Here is a 10,325-nt window from a genome sequence, read left to right on the forward strand (position 1 = left end):
GTTCGGCCGGCGTGGCCGTGGGTATGACAACAACAACGAAAACGGCAGGGCTTTGGTTTTGGGAGCCTAGAACTGTCCCCCATTGGATTAGACTTTATGTAACCTTAACACTATTTACCGACGCGTTGCGAAAACAATCTGTCACCAACAGTGTTTCTTCAGAAGCGAGTCGTCCGCAACAAAGATTAGAAGAATAACCATGAGGACATTGTTCTCGGCTCAAAACAACATCGGCTTAAATCACTCCGCAGTTGTGGAGTCGTTTACTTCTAATCGAGTCAGCGCAACAAAGACAGCCATTCATCGACTCATGATCGTTATGCAATTGGTTCGTGCCTGCTCTTTGTACAGCCTGAACTTCTGTCTCTTTATCGTCTCCACACGTCTATGCATGTCCTCATAACGGAACAGCCGTGTCACATGCATGCGAACGGCGGCCCCCGCGTCGCCAGGAAGGGAATCATGTGCGTTGTCGCGTTGCTGTTTGGACGTTATGCAAGACGGAGGATTCTTGTAAGCAAGCAGAAAAAAAAAGATTAGATTAGAAAAAGGAAAAAACTAATATTAACGCCTGCCTCATTCTTCCACACTGGATTTGTACCTCAAGGACATATTTACCACGACATGATGTTTACTGGTTGGTTTGCGAAGCTATTGGAGACATCCACCAATAGAGGAGTCAGATTCAGATTTTTGGTTTAGATGAGCAACACCCTTCACCCGAATAGTGTGGGTTGTGTTTAACTGACCAACCTAGTCCTACCCAAAGGCACTTCTGTGTGTTGTCATACCTTTATTAAAGGTCAGTTAATATTCCATATCAGATTAACCCTAGACACACCCACCCACCCCCCCCCCATCCTTAAATTTTCAATCGTCAATAACCTAGCAGGGGTCAAATGTCACGCCAGATCAAAACCGAACCGAGCAGAAATGTTGCTCGTCAACATGTGACTGTGAACCAACTGTGATGCCTGTGACAACACCAACGCCTCTTGCTCATGTCTCCTCCCCCCCCCCCCACCCCCTCCCCCGGGTCCCTCCCCCCCCCCACCCGCCCGCTGCAGCTGGAGAACGAGACCCAGCTGGTGTCGGAGGCCTACGAGAACCTGGTCAAGTCCTCCTCCAAGCGGGAGGCCCTGGAGAAGACCATGAGGAACAAACTGGAGCTGGAGGTCCGGAGGCTGCACGACTTCAACAGGGACCTCCGCGGTACGTCTTAAGACGCTCCGCTGTGGCGCTGGCTCAGGGGCCCCTCCTCTCCAGTGCTGGCTCAGGGGCCCCCTCCTCTCCAGTGCTGGCTCAGGGGCCCCCTCCTCTCCAGTGCTGGCTCAGGGGCCCCCTCCTCTCCAGTGCTGGCTCAGGGGCCCCTCTCTCTCCAGTGCTGGCTCAGGGGCCCCCTCCTCCCCAGTGCTGGCTCAGGGGCCCCCTCCTCCCCAGTGCTGGCTCAGGGGCCCTCCTCTCCCCAGTGCTGGCTCAGGGGCCCCCCTCTCCAGTGCTGGCTCAGGGGCCCCCCTCTCCAGTGCTGGCTCAGGGGCCCTCCTCTCCAGTGCTGGCTCAGGGGCCCTCCTCTCCCCAGTGCTGGCTCAGGGGCCCCCTCCTCTCCAGTGCTGGCTCAGGGGCCCCCTCCTCTCCAGTGCTGGCTCAGGGGCCCCCCCCCTCTCCAGTGCTGGCTCAGGGGCCCCCCTCCTCTCCACCTGGACGGGGGACGGCAGAAACGGTCCAAAGACACTGCAACCTTCTTTTTGGTGCACTGCGCGCATCTCCCAGTGCTCCCAGTGAGCCACACTGGAAGTCTGTACTGGTTATCTCCTCCTACTGCTCCCAACAGTAGAAGGCTGTGGTCACACTTGTAGGTCTCCAGGTGACTCACGGAAACGATAGACTGTGGTTGTAATGGGCTGGTCCCAGTGCTCCGGAGTCAGACCAGTGGACTCACTGTGGTCGACCTGGTGACTCCTACTCATCTGGGGTCGTACTGGTCAGCTACCAGTGACTAACAGGGGAGGACTGTGGTTGACATTTCGACATTTACACCACACAACGCCTGGATGTTGTGAGGCGTTGTGCGGTGTAAATGTTGTCACTGTGTTGTTGTGTCGTTGTGTGGTGTCGGGATGTCGCCCGTCTGTGACGTGTCTTCTCGTTGTGTGTTTTCTGATGTCGCAGAGCGCATGGAAACGGCTAACAAGCAGCTAGCTGCTAAAGAGTGTGAGGGATCGGAGGACAACCGCAAGACCATCTCCCAGCTGCACGCACAGAGTGGGTGTCACACACACACACGCACACGCACTCACACACACATACACACACACACACACACACACACACACACACACACACACACAGACACACACACAGAGACACACACACAGAGAGAGACACAGTCAAACAGCAAGAATGTGTGTGGATTCATGTGTTTATACATTCACACGTGTGTCCCTTTGTGTGTTTACATTGTGTGTGTGTGTGTGTGTATGTGTGTGTGTAGATAAGGAGGTGGTGAGGGAGAAGGAGAAGCTGGAGATGGAGATGAACGCACTGCGCTCCACCGGGGACGACCAGCGGAGGCACATCGAGATCCGGGACCAGGCCCTCAACAACGCCCAGGCCAAAGTAGTCAAGCTGGAGGAGGAGGTAGGACTCCGCCCGGCCGCCCGCCCGCCCTGTTACCATGGTAGCAGGCCAAAGTAGTCTTTGTCTTTGTTTTCTTGAGTAAAACGCATAAAGTTGTTAAACGGGGTAAAGTCTCTCTAAAATACAAGAACTTCACACTTTTCCAAAGTGGTAGCTTTTTTTGACAACGTCAAAACTTATTGTGTGTGTGTGTGTGTGTGTGTGTGTGTGTGTGTGTGTGTGTGTGTGTGTGTGTGTGTGTGTGTGTGTGTGTGTGTGTGTGTGTGTGTGTGTGTGTGTGTGTGTGTGTGTGTGTGTGAATTTTGCCTGCGTGCACTTCTACGTGTGTGTGTGTGCACCACATGTGTGTGTGCGCCGTGTGTGTGTGCGCGCGTCACGTGTGTGTGTGTGTGTGTGCAGCTGAAGAAGAAGCAGGTGTACGTGGAGAAGGTGGAGCGCATGCAGCAGGCCCTGGCCCAGCTGCAGGCGGCCTGCGAGAAGAGGGAGCAGCTGGAGCATCGCCTCCGCACGCGGCTGGAGAGGGAGCTGGACTCCCTCCGCATGCAGCAGGTAGCACGCACGCACGCACGCACGCACGCACGCACGCACGCACGCACGCACACACACGCACACGTGGAGCTGGACTCCCTCCGCATGCAGCATGTAACGCACGCACGCACGCACACACACACGTTAGGTTATGTAAGGCTGGAGAGGGAGCTGGACTGTGTTCATGCAGCAGGACACACACACACATCAGGTGATGTTAAGGTTATGTTATCTTAGGTTATGTGAGGTAATGTGAGGTTGGGTTATGTTAAGGTTGGAGAGGGAGCTGGACTGTGTTCATGCAGCAGGACACACACACACATCAGTTATGGTTGGGTTGTATTAGATTAGGTCAAATGGACTGGTTAAAACCATATTGGATTATATGAGGGTCCTAGAAACATCCACAGGGCGGGGTCATTATAACACACATCAGAACGACAGAAAACGGGTAACTAGCAATAACTTAGCAATAAACTTGACTCTTTCTCTCTCCCTCTCTCCTTCTCTCTCGCCCTCCCTCCCTCCCTCTCCCCATCTCTCCCTCTCTCTTGCCCTCTCCCTCCCTCTCCCTCTCTCTCCCCCATCCCTCACCCTCCCTCTCCCTCCCTCTCCCTCCCCCTCTCCCTCTCTCTCCCTCCCCCATCCCTCTCCCTCTCTCTCCCTCCCCCATCCCTCTCTCTCCCTCACCCCCCCCCCCACCATGCAGCGGCAGCAGGGCGGGTCTCACGGCGGCGGCGGCGGGGGCGTGGCCTCCTCTGAGTACAACGCCACGGCGCTGATGGAGCACCTGCGGGAGAAGGAGGAGCGCATCCTGGCTCTGGAGGCGGACATGACCAAGTGGGAGCAGAAGTACCTGGAGGAGAGCGTCATGAGGCAGTTCGCCCTGGACACCGCCGCCTCCGTCGCCACGCAGAGGTATGGGGGGGGGGGCGGGGGGTGGGTGTGTGTGTGTGGAGGGTGGGGGGGAGGGGGGAGAGGGGGGGAGAGCGTCATGAGGCAGTTCACCCTGGACACGGCCGCCTCCGTCGCCACGCAGAGGTACCGGGGGGGGGGGGGGGGTGTCTGTTGTCTGTGGGTGGGTGGGTGTGTGTGTGTGTGTGTGGGGGAGTGTGTGTGTGTGTGTGTCTCACCATGATCGCAACACACACATATTAACGATTAATTAATTATTAAACAATGACCAAGAAAGCATTACTACCGACATAATAACTAACACTCCAATGTTTCTATGCTCTCAAAATTCAGTGACGATGGTAGGTCACAATGAATTGTACTTTTTATCTTTTATTTATTTGTGTGTGTGTGTGTACGCACAACTGTGTGTATTTGTGTGTTTGACTTCTTGTTAGTGTGTGCGAGCGTGCGTATTCATTCATACAAACATGTATACGTTTATAGTGAGTGTGTCTGTGTGTCTCCTTGTAACTGTGTGTGTGTGTGTGGTGAGCTCAATGTGTGTGTGTGTGTGTGTGTGTGTGTGTGTGTGGTGAGCTCAATGAGTGAGTGTGTCTAATTGTAAGTGTGTGTGTGTGTGTGTGTGTGTGTGTGTGGTGAGCTCAATGAGTGAGTGTGTCTCTGTGTCTACTCGTCACTGTGTGTGTGTGTGTGTGTGTGTGTGTGTGTGTGTGTGTGTGTGTGTGTGTGTGTGTGTGTGTGTGTGTGTGTGTGTGTGTGTGTGTGTGTGTGTGTGTGTGTGTGTGTGTGCGGTCAGCGTGTGACCCCGCCTCCTGTGCCCGTCTCCAGGGATACGTCGTCGTCGTCCATATGCCACTCCCCCAGCAGCAGCTACGACACGTCGGTGGAGGCCCGCATCCAGAAGGAGGAGGAGGAGATCCTGATGGCCAACCGCCGCTGCCTGGACATGGAGAGCAGGTACTGGCCGGGGGGGGGGGGCTTACGGGGTAGGGCGTCGCCTGGTGGGGGGGCATCGTCTGGGGGCGGGGCTTGCATAATGACTCCCTAAGTGACATTGCTGTGTCTGTTTGCTTCCTGGACTGATTTTGGTTTATTTGTGTACGTAATCTGTGACGTTGAGGACGCCTTTCGTAGCCTTTCGAACGCCTTGGCTCATTTTTTATCCCCGTATGACTGATATAACTCCTGTAATTAATGGATTAATAAAGCCTTCGCCTTAGACTATGTTATGGTTAGGTTATGTTATGTCATGTTAGCTTGTGTTCAAACTCTCTCCCTCTCTCCTTCTCTCGCTCCCTCTCTCTCTCCTCTCTCCCTCTCTCTCTCCTCTCTCTCCTCTCTCTCCCTCTCCTTCCTTCTCTACCTCCCTCTCTCCTTCTCTCTCCCTCTCCTTCCCTCTCTCCCTCCCTCTCTCTCTCCCTCTCTCCTTCTCTCTCTCCGCTCTCACCCTCTCTCTCCCTTCCTCTCTACCTCCCTCTCCTTCTCTCCCTCCCTCTCCCTCTCTCCCTCCCTCTCTACCTCCCTCTCCTTCTCTCCCTCTCTCTCTCCCTCCCTCTCTACCTCCCTCTCTCCTTCTCTCTCTCCTTCTCTCTCTCCCTCTCTCTCTCCCTCTCCTTCCCTCTCTCCCTCCCTCTCTCTCTCCCTCTCTCTCTCCTTCTCTCCCTTTCTCCCTCTCTCCTTCTCTCTACCTCTCTCTCTCCCTCTCTCCTTCTCTCTCTCCCTCCCTCTCTACCTCTCTCTCTCCCCCCTCCTCCCCCACCCCCCACCTCCGACCTCCAGGATCAAGAACCTTCACGCGCAGATCATCGAGAAGGACGCCATGATCAAGGTGCTCCACCAGCGCTCCAGAAAGGACCCCCACAAGGCTGACGGGCCCTCGGCCATGCGGCCCTCCAAGTCCCTCATGTCCATCGCCAACACGGGCTCCGGGGGGGGCTCCGGGCTGCTGTCCCACTGCCTGGCCCTCAGCAGCTCACCCATCACAGAGGAGCGCCGCGACACGGGCTGGAAGGGCAGTCTGGGTAAGGGGTCCGCCGGTCGCCGTGGGAAACCAAACGAGTGATTGTCGCGACACGGCGACTGGGAGTTGTGCTGTGGTTTGTGTGAGTGTGATTAGCCGTCTTTTTTTTTTTTGGAAATCGGCCTCTTCTGACAATCACAAGTGGGCGTGTCCACCTAGATGTGTGACGGATTAGATGAGCGACGTTTGCTACGGTCCACCGGGTCGGCTGGCGGACTGATCTATCCAGCACACACATCTAGGTGGACACGCCCACTTGTGATGTCAGAAGAGGCACATTTTCAGAACGGCTTGTAGCGGCTAATCACTCACACCGGCTCGGTGGCCTGCGGGCGGTCTGAGAGAGGGGAAGGGACTGGTCGTTTCTGGTCGTTTCTGGTTGTTTATGGTCGTTTCTGGTCGTTTATGGTTGTTTATGGTCATTTCTGGTTGCTTATGGTCATTTCTGGTAGTTTCTGGTTGTTTCTGGTCATTTCTGGTCGTTAATGGTCGTTTCTGGTCATTTATGGTCGTTTCTGGTCGTTTCTGGTTGTTTCTGGTCGTTTCTGGTTGTTTCTGGTCGTTTCTGGTTGTTTATCAGCTTGGTTTGGTAGTCCGGCCGTCGGGGAGGACTGGCAGCGCAGAAGAGGACATTCCTTCACTGAATTCCCCTTCTTAAAGAGCCGCTTGGAAAGGGGGAGGGAGGAACGTTTGGAGGAGGAAGAGAAAAAACTGAATGCCAGTGTGGCAAAGAGGAAGTGGGGCGCAGGAAGTTGTTTTACAAATCAAAAGCGGAGCTGAGACCAACAGCCACCATTATTCTCTATTCTCTTTTTCTTTTCTCTTTCTTTCTTTTCTTCCTTCCCTTATTTTTTTTTATTTCTTTCTCCCTTTCTATTCTTTTCTTTCTTTCTTTCTTTCCCTTTTTTTTTCCCCTCTTTCTTTTCTTTTCTTTCTTTGTTTTATTCTCTGCTTTCTTTCTTTCTTTCTTTCTTTCTCCTTTCTCTTCCTATCTGGCTCAACTGGGTTTCCTCTTTCAGTCTTTTGCTCGGGAGGCCAAATCCCTGAAAAGGGATACCTTTTATTTGACTCAAGGCGATCCCGACCGCTCACAGAGTTGCCTGCGTGTCAAAGTGCCAACACCCGATGCGCTGTGAGCCCTCAACGGCGCTGCATTGTTCCCATGGAGCTGGTCCATCAATGGACTGGGGGCTGTGTGCTCCAGAGAGCCCCGCTGGCTACCCAGAGGGGGGGGGGACACACTGTGCCTCTCCCCCCCCGTCACAAACGTCCTCAAAAAAAGACGGCTACGGGGTTTGGTAAAGAACGATGACTATTAAAGAGGTTTTCCTGCGCCTGAATTCAGAAGTAAAGGAAGACGACGCAAAAAAGTGAATCCTCTGTATTCAGGAGGAATCGTGCGCCGATTCCGTGGTCTGTGTTCAGAAGGAACAACTCCCAGAATCCTCGGTCTATATTCAGAAGGCATAACTCCCAGAATCCTCAGTCTATATTCAGAAGGCGCAATTCCCAGAATCCTCAGTCTTGTACTCAAAAGGAACAACTCCAAGAATCCTCAGTCTGTGTTCATGAAGGAACGCTTGGCGACTGTTGGCAGCCAGAGTGCCGTGGGACAGACAGAGTCCGTACTGTTTGTACTGGATCGGGGTCAGGGAACCTTTCAGGGCACCCCAAAGTTCTCAAGGTTATCTCCTTTGCTGGAAAACGCAGCCATGGAACACTGGGTGGAAAATCTCTTGATTGAATGCAAAGAATGCTGGACACACGTCCCAGTTACAGCCTCGTAACGGCACCGGGACAAAACCAGCAAGAGTGGACGCACATATCAACAAACTGGTCATTCCCGCAATGGGCATCGGGGGGAACATTCAGGGAGACATTGAGTGGGATGACACCACTTGGGATCCGAGCCAGGAATAGCAGCGGCGTGGCCTGTGTTGGCGTCGCGTTAACGGTTTGTTGTTTGTCTGTCTCCCAGGGCTCCTGCTGGGTCCCGAGTACCGCACAGACTCCCTGAGGACGGAGTCCATCTCCTCGTCCCCCTCCCCGGTGTTCCCCTCCACGCCCATGACGGCGGGGCACTCCAAGACGGGCAGCCGGGACAGCTGCACCCAGACGGACAAGGGCCAGACGACGACCCCGGCGCCGGACGGCTACCGGAGCGGCGGCGGCGGCGGCGGCGGCAGCGGCGCCGCGGGCTTGCAGAGCGGCGGCGGCGGCGGCGGCGGCACGGGCCTGACCAGCATCACCAGCCTGCACGGCGGCGGCAGCAGCAACACGGGGCTGCAGAGCAGCAGCACGGGCCTCAACAGCCTCTCGGCGGGCCTGCAGAGCATGAGCCCCGGCCTGCAGAGCATGACCCTGCCCGCCCGCCTGGGGCCCAGCCCAGTGTACATACCCGACCGCCTAGCAGGCAAGAGAGCCCCCCCCCCCCCCCTCCGTCTGCCAAACGGCATGCCTGCATGCATGCCCGCCGCCCCCCCCCCTAACGACCCCCCCACGCCCCCCGCGGTGCGGTCCGCCTCTGTGCGGTCACGCTGGAAGAATTGACCCCATATCTGTCTGTGGGATAAGGCATAGTGTGGCGTGTTGCGGTTTCTATTTTAGTTAATTGCGAGTTTATCACCATGGGGGAAATAGCGCCTAATTTGAATATTAATTAATGCCCGAGATGGGTTTCTTTGTACGCAGCCCACCAGTTGTCCAGGGATAATCACGTAAAAAAACGTATTGTTCTTTTTTTAGTGATTTACGCTCAACCAACGTACTGAAATTTGCTAATTGTTTCTCAATCCCCCCCCTCCTCCCCCTTCCTTCCTCTCCGTCTCTGGTCCTCTCTTTGGTGTAGATGCAGGGTTCCACAGCAGTACTCTGGAGAGGAGACCCCAGTTCAGTCGCACTCCAGCCGCCGGCCCTGGCCCCCCCGCCCCACCAGGCCCCGCCCCCCCACCAGCAGGAGGTGGACAACGACATGGTCGAGATTCTGATCTGATAAAGTGACGCCGTCACTTTAAGAACTCTACAGCGCCCCCCTGCTGCCTGGCGGCGGAAGAACAACAGAACCAGCCCAACCACGACATCTACTCTACACACACGTGTGTGTGTGTGTGTGTGTGTGTGTGTGTGTGTGTGTGTGTGTGTGTGTGTGTGTTGTGTGTGTGTGTGTGTGTGTGTGTGTGTGTGTGTGTGTGTGTGTGTGTGTGTGTGTGTGTGTTGGGGGGGGGGGGGGAGAAACAGCACAGCCACAGCCTCTGATCTTCTAGTTGGTTGCGGGTCAAAACCAACACACGTGTACACACACACACACACACATGCGCACACTTTGAATTTCTGGTGAAGGATAGCTCTTTTTTGGTTCTTAATTTAACATTGGTGTTGAGCGCTCTCTGTGGAGGGTACGACGGTTCAAATGCACTAGTGTGTTTTACACGACGGTTCCTTGAGGAGGAATACGTTGACAGTATTGGTGGCAGTACGGCGACAAGAGGGGGGGGATGGTATTATTGTTACGCCCGAACACAACGGCAACCGTGTGTTGAGGCCACACCTGCTGGACAATCGCATTTCACCAGGAGGCGGGACATCCGGAAAACGTGAGGTGAACGTGATGGCCGGCGACAGCCAATCATAACGCAGTTGTGAGTGTTGAGGCTTCTCCGGACATTTCCGACGATTTAGTTATTCATAAATCCGGAGCTTTCTACGACAAGTCGTCTGTGTTGTCGGCCTCGTTTGCCGTGGCAGATCAATCAAAGTCACTTTTACAGTGTTGCCAGAGGCCCCGCCCATCGCCCCCGGGGCCAATCGGAATTGGCCGCCTTTTAATGCATTTATTGCACTACTTTTTGTATTTTTTTTTTTTTTTTTAAAGAGGGTGTTCTTTTTTCTTTTCTTTTTTTTTCCTTTACAAAACATCCGACGTAGGTATTGTATTTATGTGTAGTGTATTATTTACAATAGTTAGGCATGGTAATGGGGTAATGATACTGTACTCAACAAACACACCCTTACCCTTGTAAATACTGTATATGCGTATGTATGCTGTAAAAAATACCTAACCTTGTGGAGGATTTTGTTTGTGTGTGTAGTGTGTAGTGTGTAGTGTGTGTGTGTTGGGTGTGTGTGTGGGGGGGGGCGGGCAAAGCAAAGCAAAGCAAGCCAGTTAGTCACATCACATTGACCAGACCCCGTTAAAAAAACCTGACTTGGTTGCAGCCGTTTT

General features: G+C 54.3%; 1 protein-coding gene across 1 annotated transcript in view; it reads left to right on the top strand.

The window, feature by feature from the left end:
- Nucleotides 1-9,161, top strand: part of amot (angiomotin) — an 18,934-nt gene extending 9,773 nt beyond the window's left edge. The window contains 11 exon segments of the mRNA XM_084474317.1: nucleotides 1,068-1,212; nucleotides 2,170-2,262; nucleotides 2,492-2,637; nucleotides 3,037-3,186; nucleotides 3,875-4,083; nucleotides 4,912-5,040; nucleotides 5,863-6,104; nucleotides 8,082-8,516; nucleotides 8,952-8,984; nucleotides 8,987-9,001; nucleotides 9,004-9,161. Of these exon segments, the coding sequence (XP_084330443.1) occupies nucleotides 1,068-1,212; nucleotides 2,170-2,262; nucleotides 2,492-2,637; nucleotides 3,037-3,186; nucleotides 3,875-4,083; nucleotides 4,912-5,040; nucleotides 5,863-6,104; nucleotides 8,082-8,516; nucleotides 8,952-8,984; nucleotides 8,987-9,001; nucleotides 9,004-9,095 (1,689 nt within the window). The 3' untranslated portion in view covers nucleotides 9,096-9,161.
- Nucleotides 9,162-10,325: the final 1,164 nt, after the last annotated feature.

The sequence above is a fragment of the Micromesistius poutassou genome, assembly GCF_964030765.1.
Source record: "Micromesistius poutassou genome assembly, chromosome: 10".
In the NCBI taxonomy this organism is placed as follows: Eukaryota; Metazoa; Chordata; class Actinopteri; order Gadiformes; family Gadidae; genus Micromesistius; species Micromesistius poutassou.